Below are 17,470 nucleotides of genomic sequence, written 5' to 3' on the forward strand. Positions count from 1 at the left end.
CCCCATAAACCCTTTAGGTCAGGGTGATTCAGGCACCTCTTTGAGAAGTCTTTCTTCCCTGACTCATCCTTTCGTTTTTCTCTGTGCCCCTCACTATGAGTTGTTCCTCACAGCCGTGGTGCTGTCTGTATTGTGGGTTCTTTCAAGAACATATGCTGAATGAAAGGAAGCTTGCAGGTTGACTCTCCTCAGAGCAGATTATCAGATCCAGCTTCCTTCTGCTTGGAATTCTCTTCTTTTATCTGATGGATTTATTTCAACACTAAGGGGTTACTAGATGTTACATACCCTCGCTTACTGAGCTCAAGGGTCACCTCCTCCAGAAAGTCTTTGACCTTCCCCCTTCAGGTATTCCTCCTCTCCATGGCCATTGCACCAAGCTGGATCTCTCAGCCCCTAAACCAAGATGGTCCCTGGGCCACAAGAACCAGACTTGAAATAAAAAGAAAAAAAAAAAAAAGAATCAGACTTGACTCATTTTACTGTGGCCATCTCCTGGCAGTGCTGGGCCCAGGAGACACCTGTAGAAGATACCACTTCTAAGGTAAGTGATCCACCTCTGAAGTGGACAGCTCCTGATTGGGATCCCAGCTCTGCTACTTGAAAACTTAGACCAGTTCCTATTAGTTTGCTCGTCAGTAAAACAGCCAGCTGAGGTCCAGAAATGAGGTTCTGAACTAACTGTGGTTGAGTTGCCAGGGGAGTCATTATGCACTTAACCCCAGGGAAGGGGCAGGGCAGAGCAGGCCCTGTGATAGCTGATATTTAGGAGTCCAGGTACCTGGGCTTGGTGGGGGGCAAAGGGGAACTTACAGTGGGGTTCATCCTTCTGTGTTCCAGTCTAATGTCCTCCACCTGCAAGTCACCTAGAAAACAGAGCCTGGAACATGAATAAGTATCAATGTTTTATTTGGGTGACAAAAACCCAGGGCATTGAGGATAAGAAAAGGGACACAAGGTAAGGAAGAATGGGAGGTAATGCAAGGTGACAGCACACTGAGTCTGCTTCATGACAAGCCTGGAAGAGGCACAGAGCTGTGCGCACTGGTACCTGGGAGGTCTCCCCACTGGGAGAAGTGGTCTCCCTACCGGGAGAAATCTTGCACCAGTTCAGGGAAGGGAGAGAAGAAGAGGGAATTTATCTGCCGGGATTTCTCCCAACTCCCAATAGTCAAACCCTACGCCTGGAACATTAACTCTTCTACACTCCTGGGTTGCTCGCGGCTACTTGAGATGTCAGATCCCCTGTCCTGTGGGGAGCATTTCATCCAAGTCTGGAAATGATGAGAAGAGACAAACTGGACATGTGGCTAGTGAGTGCCAGAGAGCATCTGACATTGTACATAAGACGTGTTCACACAGCATGATACTGTTTTTCTCATTTATCAGAAGAGGAAACCTGACACAATGGGCAAAAACCATTCCCAAGGTCACATGGCTAGTAAGTGGTAAATTCAGGATTTGAACATAGTCTGGCTCTGGAAACTGTCAAAGACCAAGATAAGGAACTTGGATTTTGTGTTGCAGGCAAAGGAGAGTCTCTAAAGGGTTTCAAGCTGGGAGTGACATAAGATAAAGAGCTTTTGAATAAAGCTCCCACTTTTCACTGTGCTCCATCTTCTCATGTGGCTGAACTTGGCACAAGTAGGTGGCCCCAGAGATGTGAGGACATCCAACACAGTTTCTGAGGAGCCCTGACTGGGTCCAGAGCTCATATGAGCTTCACCATTGCCTCATAATCTTAGTGTCTTCATCAAAGCCTACATCCACCAAAGAGACTAGCTGGTCAGAGGCACACAGGATCTGGATGGAGAAGCCAAAATGAGGGGATGAGCAGATTGACCTAAAGACCAGGAGTAGGAGGAGGACCAGCCATACATCCATTGTCAGCCGGTGGGTCTGGAGATCTTGGCATCCGTATATGAGTCCTTCGGTGTTGCCTGAGATGGTCAGATCTCATGAACTGTCGGCCACACTGGTCACATTTATGTGGTCGATGTTTGGTGTGTATCCGAGTATGTCTTCCAAGTTCATCAGAACGGAAGAAGGACCAGGTACAGGCTTCCCACGTGCATTTATAGGGTCGTTCACCTGGGGAATGACAAGGGAGAGAAGGGACTGAGAGGAACAGGCTAGCAGGTGGGAAGAAAGGGGTCTGACTTGATGAAGCACAGCCGTCAATGTTGAGGAATCAGAAGGGAAAATGCAGGAAAGCAGTGAGGAGATGGAATAACTAGCAGTCTCCATCATCTCAGCACAGACATACCAGACTGTGGGAAAGCACGTCAGTGGGGCCAACAGAGCTTGATCCCAAGCTTTAAGGATGACAGGCTAATTCCAAACCATTACAAACCAGGGGTCCCCCACAAATCTAAAACTCAGAGATTTCTCCACCCACCCCACATGTCTGATACTTCATTTACCTGTGTGTTTGCGTTGGTGACTCACGAGGTGGGAGCGCTTAGTGTAAGCTTTTTCACAGTTCTCATAGTCGCAGCGGTAAGGCCTTGAAACTGGGGATCTCCGTCTGGGAGCCTTTTCCTGGGTCCCGGAGTACTGCCGCTCTGCTCTTTGCTGAGCAGGTATGGGCTGCCTAGGTAGTAAGGGGTCTTCCTGGGAGACTGGCTGGTTCACAAAGGAGCCCTGGGATTCCAAAGCCAGCAATAATGGAGATCCATCTGGGGGCATCCCAAAGTTGTGGGGCTGTCTAGGAGGCAACATCTGAGCTATAGAAGGGAGCGTTGCTTGGGCCTCAGTGGAAGACACGGTTGGATTTAATAATGTTTTAGGTGGTAAAGGGTCTCTGTTAGAAGCTACTGTTGGGAGGCCAGGATGAGACATTGTTTGCATTCTGATGTGGGACATCATTGGGATTCCACTGGGAGGTGAGGCTGGTGGCATCCTTAGATTCCCACCAAAGGTCATGGCCATCCCTGGAATATTGGGTTCTTCTGAGGGCATCGTCTGGGGTTCCTTGAAAATCATCATTCCTGGCTGTGAAGGAGACATTCCTTGAGTGAAAGTCATCTGGGAAGGGGCGAAAGTCAGTTGGGGGCAGTAGCTCACATGGTGGTCAGGCAGTGCCATACTGAACTGTGGCCCCATTCCACTGGACTTCTGCCTGGGTGCCTCAGCAGAAGCCAAGGGGGTCCTCTGCAGCTCTGTGCACTGAGGGACGTGTTGAATACCTAATGGACTATGGTTCCAAGAGGTGTGCATTCCACTGCTTCCAGGGGATGAAGACATGTTCAAGATCGACATTGACTTCTCAGCATCCTTGGAGAAAGAAAGTCAGAAAGAAAGATTCACCATAGCTTAAACCACACTTCCACATGTCCCCATTTCCAGACCCCACCTTAATCCAAGCCCTCATCATCTCTTGTCTGAATTATCCCACCTTCAGGCCAATCTCCAGTTTGGGTTTTCAAAATGCAAGTCTGGGGGACTTCCCTGGTAGTCCAGTAGTTAAGACTCATTGCTTACACTGCACGGAGCTTGGGTTCGATCCCTGTTCAGGAAACTAAGATCCCACATGCCACACAGTGTGGCAAATAAATAAGTAAAATGCCAGTCTGGCTGACAGAAGCATGGTGGAAGTGACTCATGCCACTCTACCTGCTTGGCATGCTTTTAGTTTTATTTCATAAAAAGTATAAAGAGCAAGTAAAATATTCCACAGTCTATACTTTCAGCTAAGACTCTCGAGAAAACTCTGAAATTCCAGATTATGCTTGAGTGTGAAGGTGAAAGATCATCCCAAACTAGCAGAACAGGTTCAGAAAACCATAAAGTAAGAAGAATGGAGGGTTCAGATAGGTCTTGGCTTTGGCAAAACTTAGAAACCATTCACAAATATTTTACCTACAGAAGAGGCTCTCAGGACTTCCCTGGTGGTCCAGTGGTTAAGAATCCGCCTGCCAATGCAGGGGACACAGGTTGGATCCCTGGTCCAGGAAGATCCCATACGCTGCAGAGCAAGTAAACCTGTGTGCCACAACTACTGAGCCCACGCTCCTAAAGCCCGTGCTCCAGCAGAAGGCACTGCAGTGAGGAGCCCACGCACCACAACTACAGAGAGACTGTGCCGCAACAAAGACCCACAACCAAAAATAAATTTTAAAATTTTAGAGGTACTAATTTAGGGGAAAAAAGAGGCTCTCATCTGAGTAGGAATGCAGTGGTTAAGTCTGAGATCAAGCATTGGAGGAAGTAAAGAAAAGGGGAAGACTTTTAAGAGCACTGTTTAAAAGTGTCAGGGATTGTCTTGGAAGTCAAGGGCAATATTCCTTGACTGATATTAAGGGAAAAGAGAAGAGATTGGTGGGTGGTAGAATTTCTTGAAACAGGACAGGATCCATGAATCATTTTTTAAAGTTGTCAATTACTGTTGCAATAGAGAGAGCGCTTGAGCTGAGAAACTGGGAACACAACCCCAGTAATCTCTCCAGAAAAGACCAGTCCATTCAAATATGAAAACCAAAACATGAGTAAAATACAGTATCCACAGAAGACACGAAAACACCAAAACAGAAATGGAAGATTGCAACTTCTCAAAAGAGAAAAAAATTCACCAGAAAAGTGCTGTTGAAGATCAAGGAAAAATTAACAACATTCAAACACAAATTAAAAAGGAAAACAAAACTTAAGAAAGCAATTGCAGCTTTTACCAATTACAGGAACACCACAGGGCAGACAGAGGAATTCAAAGAAGTTATGTCCAGACAATAGGCTATGAGTAATAATAGAGGGGAGGGAGGTGAGGAGACAATGATAAGGGAAACCGAAGGGGCTTCCGTGGTTCTTGGAACAATGTTTCAAAGGTCTTTATTCTGTAATAATCTGTTAAACTGTGTACTTACATTCACACTTTTGTTTGAGTGCTGTTTATCACAATAAAAAGGTTTTAACATAATACTGTGAGAAATCTGGATTTTCAGCATAAGTGAAATTATAAAAATCAGAAACAAAAATAATGCTATATTGAAATAGGAAATATTTTATACAAGCACAAATCCCTCATGCTCAGATTTTTGCCTTCAATTCCATTCCTTACTAAAAGGAAGAGTCGGGAGAATTTCCTGACTCCAAGTCTGGAACAAGGAATGAATAAGTGAACCTGGTGCTTCTTATTGTGCCAGAAAATAAGGGAGCTTCCCAAGATAATTAGGACTGTGTCAAATGGACACAGCTGAAGTGACACCAGGGAAGATAGTAGAGTAGGAAGCACGGGGAGTTCCCATCTCTGACTGCAGAATTTGCCTGATGTAATTACTTGGGAACAATGGAGTCTATTAAATGCTTGTGACTTCAAGGGAAGGTGTGAGAGGTAGGCTGCAGTTAATTTCAGTCAGTTTCAGCTCTTAGGTAGTTAGAGGCTACCCCCAAACATCCTGGGTCCCATACAAGGAAGCTGTGCACACGTTTCTGGAGCAGCCTGCCTCAACTTGTGGGAACCAGAGTGGGCAATGAAAACTTTGTGCTCCAAATAACGGGTAATCTGTGTTCTCATCGCTAACTGCTGCTTCTGCCCGTGAGGTGCAGAAAGAGGTGGGAAGCCACTGTTGCAACACCCACTGCAATCGTCACAAACCTCTTCCTCCAAATGCCGAACCTACAGGGTATTTAAAAGGACTGGCACCGATTTCTCTCTCTCTGGCCACGTTGCATGGCTTGCAGGATCTTAGTTCCCAGACCAGATATGGAAACTGTGCCCCCTGCAGTGGAAGCAGAGTCTTAACCAGTGGACTACCAGGGAAGTCCCTGGCATCTGTTTCTTTCTCCCTTCATTTTTCCCTTTTTCACCTTTTGGGAACCATACATTTAAGAACTAGTATACTCTTACACAAAAATAAACTCAAAATGGATTAAAGATCTAAATGTAAGACCAGAAACTATCAAACTCCTAGAGGAGAACATAGGCAAAACACTCTCCGACATAAATCACAGCAGGATCCTCTATGACCCACATCCCAGAATTTCAGAAATAAAAGCAAAAATAAACAAATGGGACCTAATGAAACTTAAAAGCTTTGGCACAACAAAGGAAACTATAAGCAAGGTGAAAAGACAGCCCTCAGATTGGGAGAAAATAATAGCAAACGAAGCAACAGACAAAGGATTAATCTCAAAAATATACAAGCAACTCCTCCAGCTCAACTCCAGAAAAATAAATGACCCAATCAAAAAATGGGCCAAAGAACTCAACAGACATTTCTCCAAGGAAGGCATACAGATGGCTAACAAACACATGAAAAGATGCTCAACATCACTCATTATCAGAGAAATGCAAATCAAAACCACAATGAGGTACCATTATACGCCAGTCAGGATGGCTGCTATCCAAAAGTCTACAAGCAATAAATGCTGGAGAGGGTGTGGAGAAAAGGGAACCCTCTTACACTGTTGGTGGGAATGCAAATTAGTACAGCCACTATGGAAAACAGTGTGGAGATTTCTTAAAAAGCTGGAAATAGAACTGCCGTATGACCCAGCAATCCCACTTCTGGGCATACACACCAAGGAAACCAGATCTGAAAGAGACACATGCACCCCAATGTTCATCGCAGCACTATTTATAATAGCCAGGACATGGAAGCAACCCAGATGCCCATCAGCAGACGAATGGATAAGGAAGCTGTGGTACATATACACCATGGAATATTACTCAGCCATTAAAAAGAATTCATTTGAATCAGTTCTAATGAGATGGATGAAACTGGAGCCCATTATACAGAGCGAAGTAAGCCAGAAAGATAAAGACCATTACAGTATACTAACACATATATATGGACTTTAGAAAGATGGTAACGATAACCTTATATGCAAAACAGAAAAAGAGACTCAGATGTATGGAACAGACTTGTGGACTCTGGGAGAAGGCGAGGGTGGGATGTTTCAGGAGAACAGCATTGAAACATGTATATTATCTAGGGTGAAACGGATAACCAGCTCAGGTTGGGTACATGAGACAAGTGCTCGGGCCTGGTGCACTGGGAAGACCCAGAGGGATTGGGTGGAGAGGGAGGTGGGAGGGGGGACTGGGATGGGGAGTACATGTAAATCCATGGCTAATTCATATCAATGTATAACAAAAACTACTGTAATGATGTAAAGTAATTAGCCTCCAACTAATAAAAATTAAAAAAAAAAAAAAAAAAAGAACTAGTATACTTAAAAGCTTCCCAGGTGGTTCAGTGGGTAAGCAATCTGCCTGCAATGCAGGAGACACAGGAGAAGAGGGTTCAATCCCTGGGTCAGGAAGATACCCTAGAGGAGGAAATGGCAACTGGCTCCAGTATTCTTACCTGGAGAATCCCATGGACAGAGGAGCCTGGTCTGCTACAGTCCTTGGGGTTGAAAAAAGTCAGACACGACTGAAGTGACTGAGCAAACACATACTCAAAAGCAACCACATATATGGAAAATTTAGAAAGTCACCACACATACATAAGAAAAGATCCAGACTCATAAAATATCTGGGAAACCTTAAGCTTACCTCTCAGGCTGATGCTGCCACAGAGACAACATACACCAATTTAAATAAACTATAAACAAAATCGGTAAACCCTGAGGAAGAGGCAGAATTTTATTTCCAGAGTTCCTACATCATAAGATTCAAGTGTCCTGTTTTCAACAACAAAAAAATCATGAGTCATAAAAGGACAGGAATGTTATGACCCATTCAAAGGGGAAAAAAATAAACAAATGTCTAAGAAAGACCAGATGGTGAACTTCCTACACCAAGAATTTAAAACAACTGTCTGTCTTAAAGATGCTCAAAGAGCTAAAAGAAGATGTGAACAAAGTCACAAAACTGATGTATGAACAAAATGGTAATTTTGATAAAGAGACAGAAAACCTAAAAATAAACTAAAAAGAAATTTTGGAGCTTAAAAATATAACTAAAATAAAACTGACTAGAGGGATTCAAAAGCAGATTTGAGTAGGCAGAAGAATCAGCTACTTTGAAGATAGGACAATTGAAATTGTCAAGTTGAGGAACAAGAAGAAAAAAAGATTGAAGAAAACTGAAATGAGCAGCTAAATGACCTGTGGGACAACATCAAGCAGATCAACATATGCATTGTGGGAATCCTAGAAGAGAGAGAGAAAGGAGCAGAGAGACTGTTTGAAAAAATAATGGGTGAAAACATCTCAAATGTGATGAAAAGACATGCATATAGCCCTCCAAAGAGCTCAGTGAACTTCAAGTAGGATAAAATCAATCAAGGAAATCCACACTGAGACACATTATAATCAAACTGTCTAAAGACAAAGAGAATCTTGAGAGCAGTAAGAAAGTAACTCATCACATATAAGGGATCGCAGATAAGATTATTAACAGATTTCTCATTAGAAACCTTGGATGCCAAAAGGCAGTGGGTTAATATATTCAAAATGCTGAAAAAAAACTGTCTAACCAAAAATCTTATAACTGGCAAAACTGTCCTTCAAATATGAAGGAGATATTAAGTTATTCCCAGATAAATGCTGGAAGAGTTTATTACCATTAGAGCATCTTTTGTTCTAATGAGGTGACTCTTGGTGACCTTCTGGGTAGGGGCTGGTCACCAGAAAGACCAAGCCATCATTAGAAGCTTGGAATTTTGGGCCGTATCCCTCATTCTCCAGAGACAAGAGAGGGCCTAGAAAATGAATTAGTAATTGATGATGTCGACATGATCAAGTCTCCATAAAAATCCCCAAAGTACAGAGCTCAGAGAGCTTCTGGGTTGTTGAACATATGGAGGTGCTAGGAGGGTGGTTGTACCTAAGAGATGGAATGGAAGCTCTATGCCACTTTTCTATACCTCACCCTCTATGCAGCTCTTTATCTGGCTGTTCAATTGTATTCTTTAAGATATCATTTTGTAAAAAAAATCAGCAATAGTAAATAAACTTTTCCTGGATTCTGTGAGCTGCTCTAGAAAATTATCAGATCTCAGGAGGAAGTCATAGAAACTGGTCCCAATTTACAGAGAGTTGGTCAGAAGCCAAGGTGACAACCTAGACTTGTGACTGGTGTCTGAATCAGGGGGCAAGGACTTCCCTGGCTGTCCTGTGGCTGAGATTCAATGCTTCCAATGCAGAGGGCCTGGGCTCCATCCCCAGTGAGGAAACTAGATGCCACATGCCGCAACTAAGAGTTCCCATGCCACAGCTCAAGGTCCCACATGCTGCAACTAGAGGATCTTGTATGCCTCAACGAAAAATCCTGCACGCCACAACTAAGACCCAGCACAGCCAAATAAATAAAAATAACGGGGTTTCCCTGGTGGCTCAGTGGTAAAACATCCGCCTGCCAATGCAGGAGACATGGGATCAACGTCTGGACTGAGAAGATCCCACATGCCATGGAGTAACTAAGCCTGTGTACCACAAATATTGAGCCTGTGTTCTAGAGTCCAGGAGCCGCGACTGCTGAGCCCATGTGTCCAACGACTGAAGCCTGAGCTCCGTACAGCCTGTGCTCCACAACAAGAGAGTCCACTGCAATGAGAAGCCTTCAAACTGCAACTAGAGAAAAATGCACACAGCAACAAAGACCCAGCACAGCCAAAAATAAATAACATAAATAAATAAAATTATTCTTTAAATTTAAAAATAAATATTAAAGAAAAGAGGAAATAAAGGGTAGGGGACAGTCTGTGGGATTAAGCCCTTAACCTGTAGGACTGGGCACTAATTCCAAGCAGTTAGTTTCTTGTTGCAGAAAAACCACATATCTGATGTCATAAGTGTTGGGAGAGTGAGAATGAAGGAAAACAGTTTTCTTAGGTACCAATGCATAAAAAATGTTACTAGTTTGTATTTTTGGACTCTTAATGCATAAAGATGTAACTTTGTGACATTAATAACTGAATTGGAATGGGGACAGGACTGGATGGAGCTTTTATTTTAATCACATTAAAGTGGTATAAATTCAAATTAGTACGTTATAATTTGGGGATGTCAAATTTAATCCATACAGTGAACACAAAGAAAATAGCTATATGATATACACAAAAGGAAATGAGAAGGGAATTAAAGTTTCACTACAAAAAAAATCCACTAAACACAAAAGATATAATACAGGAAACAAGGGGCAGGAAAGCTATGCACACTGAAAACAAAGAGCAAAATGACAGAAGTCCCTCCTTATCATTAATTACTTTAAATATAAACAGTTTAAACTCTCCAATCAAGACAGAGGTTGGAAGAATGGATTCAAATAAACATGGTATAATTATATGTTGTTTACAAGAGACTACTTTAGATCCAGAGACAAAAATAGGCTGAAAGTGAAAAGATGGGAAAAGATATTCCATGGAAATAGTAAACAAAAGAATTGGCATGGCTATACTAGTGGCTATCAAACATAATAGACTTTAAATCAAAAAAGTTTCAAGAGACAAAAGATATTATATATCAGTATATTAATAAAGGTTCAACATAGCAAAAAGATGCATAATTATAAAGATTTACACCTAATAATAGGTCAAAGTATCTGAAACCAAAACTGACAGAATTGAAGGGACAAATAAACAGTTCAAAGTAACAGTTGGAGATGTCAATATCTCACTCTAAATAATAAATAGAACAACCAGACAGAAGATGAGTAGGGAAACAAGTTGAACACAGAAATCAACTAGATACAACAAACACATACAGAACACTACTCAATGAACAAGATACACATTCTTCTCAAATGCACATGGTACATCCCTCTTCAGAATAGATCATATGTCAGGTCACAAAAAGGCTCAAGAGATTCTAAAAGACAGAAATCAATAATAACAAGAACACTGGAAAATATCCAAATTTATGGAACTAAACAACATACTCTTAAAAAACCAACAGGTCAAAAAGGAAACCACAAGGGAAATTAGAAAATACTTAGACAAACAAAAATGAAAACAACACTAAAAAACTTGCAAGGTTCAGCAAAAGCAATGCTAAGAGGGAATTTATAACCATAAATGCTTATAATTTAAAAAGATCTCAAACCAACAACCTGGTTTTATGCCTTAAGGAACTAGAAAAAGAACAAATTAACCCAAAGTTAGCAAGAAAGAAATATTAGAGAAATATTACTGAAACCAAAAGTTGGCTTTTGGGAAAGATAACAAAATTCCAAACCTTTAACTAGACTGATCAAGAAAAAGAGAAGACTCAAATTATTGATAGCAGAAATGAGAGTGAAGAAGACATTACTATGAACTAAATGGAAATGAAAATTTTAAGAATAGAGGACTATGAACAGATGCATGCCAACAAATTGGATAATCTAAATGAAATGGATAAAATCATAGAAAAACAATACACACCAACACCAAATCATGAAAAGATAGAAAATCTGAATATACCCACAACTAGTAAATCAGTAACCAAAACTTCCAGGACAAAGAAAGATCCTGAACCTGATGGCTTCATGCTGAATCCTACACTAAACATTCAAAGAAAAATGTCAATGTTTCTCAAATTCTAACAAAAAATTGAAAAGGGGACTTCCCTGGTGGTCCAGTGGCTAAGAATCCACCATACAATGCAGGGGATCCGGTTCAGTCCCTGGTTGGGGAATTAAGATTCTATACTCTGCAGGGCAACTAAGCCTATGTGCTGCAACTACTGAGCCCACGCTCCACAACTAGGGATCCTGCAATGATGCAATGAAGATCCCAACTGCCACTAAGACCCAATGCAGCTAAATAATTTTTTTTTAATGAAAAAAAGAGGACTACTTAATCAAATCTATGAGCTAAGCATTGCCCTGATATGAAAGCTAGACAAAGATATTACAAGTTAAAAAAAAAAACTATAAACCAACATTTTTATGAATATAGGTAGAAAAAAAAAAAAAAAAGCAAAACCTATTTTTGGCATTAAGGATAGACCAACAGAAAGGAAGAAAGCCAAGAAATAAATCCTTATATATATGGTCAAATGACTGTCAAAAGATGATAAGACCATTCAATAGGGAAAAGGACAATCTTTTCAATAAACAGTGCTGGTATAACTGGATATCCACATGCAAAGGAATGAAGTTGGACCCCACGGATTTCCCTGGTGGTGGATGCAGTGGGTAAGAATCCACCTGCCAAGGACTCGGTTTTGATCCCTGGTCTGGGAAGAGTCCACATGCCTGAGAACAACTAAGCCCGTGCACCACAACTCCTGAGCCCGCAGTCTGGAGCCCACAAGCCACAACTACTGAAGCTTGTATGCTCCAGGGTCCACAAGCCACCACTAATGAGTCCCTGATCTGCAACTACTGAAGTCAGTAGGCCTGGAGCCTGTGCTCCACCACCAGAGAAGTGATCGCAGCTAGAGAGGAGCCCCTGCTCTCCGCAACTAGAGAAAGCCCACATGCAGCAATGAAGACCCCACACAGCCAAAAATACATAAATAAATGTAGCAGTGTCTACATGTTGATCTCAGGCAAGGGTTTAAAAAAAAACCCATATACAAAATTAACTCAAAATGGATAAAAAAATCTAAATATAAGAGCCAAACTATAGAACTCTTGGCAAAAAAAACAGAAAAGTTTCATGATATTGGATTGGCAACAATTTCTAAGAGATGATACTGAAGGCACGGATAACAAAAGAGAATATGGACAAAACTGACTTCATCAAAGTTTAAGACTTTTGTGCATCATAAGACACTATCAAAAGAGCCTAAAGGCAGCCCATTTGAAAGCAAGGACTGGAATAGATATTTGTTCACGCATATTCAGAGCAGCATTATTCACAAAAGCCCAAAATGTGGAAGCAAGCCAAGTGACCATCAACAGATAAACAAAATATGATATATATATATATATATATATATATATATATACAGTAGAATATCATTCAGAGGAGGGGGGATCGGGATGGGGAACACATGTAAATCCATGGCTGATTCATGTCAATGTATGGCAAAAACCACTACAATATTGTAAAGTAATTAGCCTCCAATGAATAAAAAGAAATGGAAAAAAAAAAGCCACACATGCAGGGGAAGAAGAGGGTGGGATGAATTGAAAAAGTAGCATTGATATATATACACTACTGTGCACAGCTAGTGAGAAGCTGCTCTATAAGACAGGGATCCCAGCCTGGCACTCTGTGATGACCTAAAGGGGTGGGATGGGGGTGGGTCGGAGGGAGAGGGTCTCAAGAGGGAGGAGATATAGGTATAATTATGACTGAGTCTCGTTGCTGTTTGACAGACACCAAGACAACATTGTAAAGCAACTATCCTCCAATTAAAAATAAAATAAAATAAAGAATATCATTCAGTTTTAAAATGGAAGGAAATTCTGACACAGGCTTCAACATTAAGACATTAAGCCAAGTGAAATAAGCCAGTCAAAAAAACAATGTATGATTCTATTCATGAGATACTTAAGGAAGTCAAATTCAAGGAGACAGAAAGTAGTAATGTGAATGTGTCTAATCCCACTGAACTATATAAACATAACTATGTATAATGATATTTTTATGTTATACAGATTTTACCATAATTTTTTAAATGTTTAAAAAGGGGCACAGAAGGGGTTCCCACTGGCCAAATTTGTAACAATTTGAGAATCAAAAAGAACAATTGTTGATTTTAATAGATTAAATCTATGGAAATTCATGAACCAAAAGTGACAATGGGTCAGCTATTATCCCAGCTTTGAACATTGTGAACGAAAGTGAAAAATTAAGCATTTATTCTATCTGATAGGAAACTATTATTTCAAATTCACCAAATGATTCCAGTTGTTTAAGAAAAATCCTACTTTACAGAAGAGTACAAACTAATACAGAAGGAATGGTGGAAATGGAAAATCAATTTATAACCTCTAACGGAACTTTTGATTAAGGAAAAATTAGTATTTGTTTAAATGAAAGTGAATGATAAGTGGGGAGGGGGATATTTGGATGGATCCAAGGTAAAATTACAAATTACTTTCTGACAATAAAGCTGAAATGTAAGTTCAAATAGATCAATGAGGCTTTTCTCTCCCCTAATTCAAGGGCCACACCTAATGTCACCAAAGGTGGGAGCCAGATGTATCTCCAGATAGTACCTTTGAGACATCCTTACCCCAAATCAGGAAACCAATTAGCTTTAAGATCTTTAGAGGGAATACAATACATAACAATTTAGATCAAGCTAAATCATAATGATGAAGGTGAAAGAGGAGAGTGAAAAAGCTGGCTTAAAGCTCAACATTCAGAAAACTAAGATCATGGCATCTGGTCCCATCACTTCATGGCAAATAGATGGGAAAACAATGGAACAATGACAGACTTTATTTTGGGGGGCTCCAAAATCACTGTAGATGAAAGTGATTGCAGCCATGAAATTAAAAGACGCTTACTCCTTGTAAGAAAAGTTATGACCAACCTAGATAGCATATTAAAAAGCAGAGACGTTACTTTGTCAACAAAGGTATATCTAGTCAAGGCTATGGTTTTTCCAGTAGTCATGGATGGATGTGAGAGTTGGACTATAAAGAAATCTGAGCACTGAAGAACTGATGCTTTTGAACTATGGTGTTGGAGAAGACTCTTGAGAGTCCCTCGGACTGCAAGGAGATCCAATATCCAAGGAGTCCTGAATATTCAGGACAAATAATAATATAATAATAATAATGGAAGGACTGATGTCGAAGCTGAAACTCCAATCCTTTGACCACCTGATGTGAAGAACTGACTCATTTGAAAAGACCCTGATGCTGGGAAAGATTGAAGGTGGGAGGAGAAGGGGATGACAGAGGATGAGATGGTTGGATGGCATCACCGACTCAATGGACTTGAGGTTGAGTAAACTCTGGGAGTTGGTGATGGACGGGGAGGCCTGGCATGCTGCAGTCCATGGGGTCGCAAATAGACACGACTGAGCGACTGAACTGAACTGAAATCACACCACAAGAAAGCAATCTGAGAAGTCCACAAGGAGGAAAAGTCTGCAAGGCAAAAATTAATATGATGAAAAATGAAAGGTCAGTAAGGAAAAAAGAAAACTCTTCTAATTTCAGAGACTTAAAGTGGATTTTAGTTTGGACACACTAACTGCAAAGGACATTTTAGGAGCAACTAGGGAATTTGAATAAGAATTACATCTAAGTAGACAACAAGTTGCTACTATATAGCACAGGGAACTATATACAATATCCTTCGATAAACCATAATGAAAAAGAATATGAAAAGGAATATATAAGTGTATATGACTGAATCACTTTGCTGTACGGCAGAAATTAACATGACATTGTAGATCAACTGTATTTCACAACAATTTTTTAAAAAATTTTGAAAGAATTACATCTAAGATGATATTTAGACATTATCATTCATTAACTCTGAAGATGTGATAATGTGTTTTGACTATGGAAGAAAAGAAATTGCCATCCTATCTGTTTTATCAAAACTCCATCCATTTTATTCACCACTTACACTCAGTAACTAACATAAAGTAGGCACATAATAGGCGCCAAAGATCTATCTACTGGATGGGTATTTCTGTGGTACACAGCCACTTTTCCCTCCCTTTTCCTTTCCTGATTGTTCATAGGCAAACTTCTTTGGGGATATCTACAACACTTTACCACTATCTCAATTTACTATTCCTCCAAGTTCGGTCTGGCTCCCATTTCTCCACAGAAACAGCTTTCATAAAGGTCACTGATGATCTCCATGTTATCAAGTCCAAACACGTGTCAGAGTTCCCTGCCTGACCTTTCACGAGTTTCTGAGACTACTGGCCATTGTTCTCTTTTCTTTTTAAAAATTTCTATTGGAGATTTACAATGCTGATTTACAATTTTCTGCTGTATAGCAAAGCGAATCTGTTATACCTATATATATACATATACCCGGAGAAGGAAATGGCAATCCAGTATTCTTGCCTGGAGAATCCCAGGGACAGAGGAGCCTGGTGGGCTGCTGTCTATGGGGTCGCACAGAGTCAGACACGACTGAAGCGACTAAGCCGCAGCAGCAGCATACACATATCCACTCTTTTTTAGATTCTTTTCCCATTAAAAGAATAATGGCCATTGTTTCCTTAAATGATTCCTTCCCCTTGGCCTCTGGAACACAGGGACACACTGACCAGGTTTTTCTACTTCCCTTCACCCTGGCCTTCCTCCTCACCCTTTTGCATTATGCTACTCTCTGGGCAACCTTTCTTATGTTAATACATCCACTTCTGTTTATAGTCAATTATTCTGAAATCAATAGCTCCAGGGTAGACCTGTTCTGAATCTTCCAGATGCTTAACGCTCAGTCAATTTGGATAGCCCAAAGGCACTTAGTTTTCGGACTAAGTCCAAAACCCAGGATCAGCTTTATCCACTCACCCACCCCCTGACCTACCCCCAGGAGAAAAAAACTATTATTCCTGTTCGTTCTCATCCTTCGCTCCCATAAAATGTAGCCAATCCAAGTTAAATACCAGTTCTTGTGATGTCTACCTTCAAAAAAGACTCCAAGATCTATTCCATTTTCTCCACTCTCACCTTTCTAGTTCAGCCACCACTTTGATTGGATTATCATGATAGCTTTCTAATTATTGCCTTGAATTCTGCCCATACCCACCAGGACATAAATCACGTGTCATTTATTCAGTTAACAGTCTCAGCACTGGGTGCTGGGATTAAAGAGATTCCAGGTAACTTCTGATAGAGACTTTTGAGTACCCAGGGAAGAAGACAAAGTTGTAAAGTCAGCAGGAAGCAGATAGGGAGGAAAAAATTACTAATTGGCAGGCCTTTGACAGACACTGGAAGTACAATGTTAAGTTTACCATCATATATTTTACCATTTATTAATCAGTATTTTTTTAAAACAAATTTAATTGTGATTAATTATACTTAAACTCTTCAATGGCTTTCCCCTGCTCTTGGAACAACCAACTCCGGCCCAGCAGGACTTAGGTGGTTCCAGAGTCCCTGCTTCCACCCCCCTTGACCACTCTCTTGACCTTGGTCTCTTCCTGCATCTTTACTACCTCCAAGGTGGAGGCATTCTGTCCCTGGTCTCAGGACCTGCCAATCCTTCACCTAACCATTTCTCTCCGGTCCGAGAATGAATACTCAGCTGTCTTCTCCATATCCTAAATCAGATCAAACGCCTCTACGCTATGTTACTGTGGCCCCTATATTTCTTCTTTACAGTTATTTCTACACTTCCAATCATCCAGCTACTTATTAATAAAACGATTGACGAAATATCTGAGGGTAAACTCACCATCCTATTCCCAGGGTCTGTCAAAGGCCTGCCAATTAGTAATTTTTTCCTCTCCGTCTGCTTCCGCCAACTTTCTTTGTCTTCTTTCCAGACTCAAAAAAGTCTCTATCAGAAGTTACCTGAAATCTCTTCGCTCCCAGCACCCAACGCTAAGACTACCAATGGAACAAACGACACATGATTAATGTTCTCTTCCTGGCATCCCTTCCCTTCCCAACCTATTCCTCGGACCCCTAATCCTCCAGATTTCTGCTTCCCTCGACTCCCCC

The 17,470-nt window shown here is 41.0% G+C and overlaps 1 protein-coding gene across 4 annotated transcripts in view; it reads right to left on the reverse strand.

The window, feature by feature from the left end:
- Positions 1-892: 892 nt before the first annotated feature.
- Positions 893-17,470, reverse strand: part of KLF17 (KLF transcription factor 17) — a 28,110-nt gene continuing 11,532 nt past the window's right edge. For 3 of the 4 annotated variants that reach the window (XM_070468281.1, XM_070468283.1, XM_070468280.1), the window contains 2 exons: positions 2,424-3,276; positions 893-2,091 (listed from right to left, as the gene is read on the reverse strand). In XM_070468281.1, coding sequence (XP_070324382.1) covers positions 1,844-2,091; positions 2,424-3,276 — 1,101 coding nt within the window. In that variant the 3' untranslated portion in view covers positions 893-1,843. Of the gene's footprint in view, positions 2,092-2,423; positions 3,277-17,201; positions 17,357-17,470 lie in introns of all 4 variants that reach the window. The other variant, XM_070468282.1, reaches the window with a different exon arrangement.

The sequence above is a fragment of the Odocoileus virginianus genome, chromosome 5 (genome assembly GCF_023699985.2).
Source record: "Odocoileus virginianus isolate 20LAN1187 ecotype Illinois chromosome 5, Ovbor_1.2, whole genome shotgun sequence".
In the NCBI taxonomy this organism is placed as follows: domain Eukaryota; kingdom Metazoa; phylum Chordata; class Mammalia; order Artiodactyla; family Cervidae; genus Odocoileus; species Odocoileus virginianus.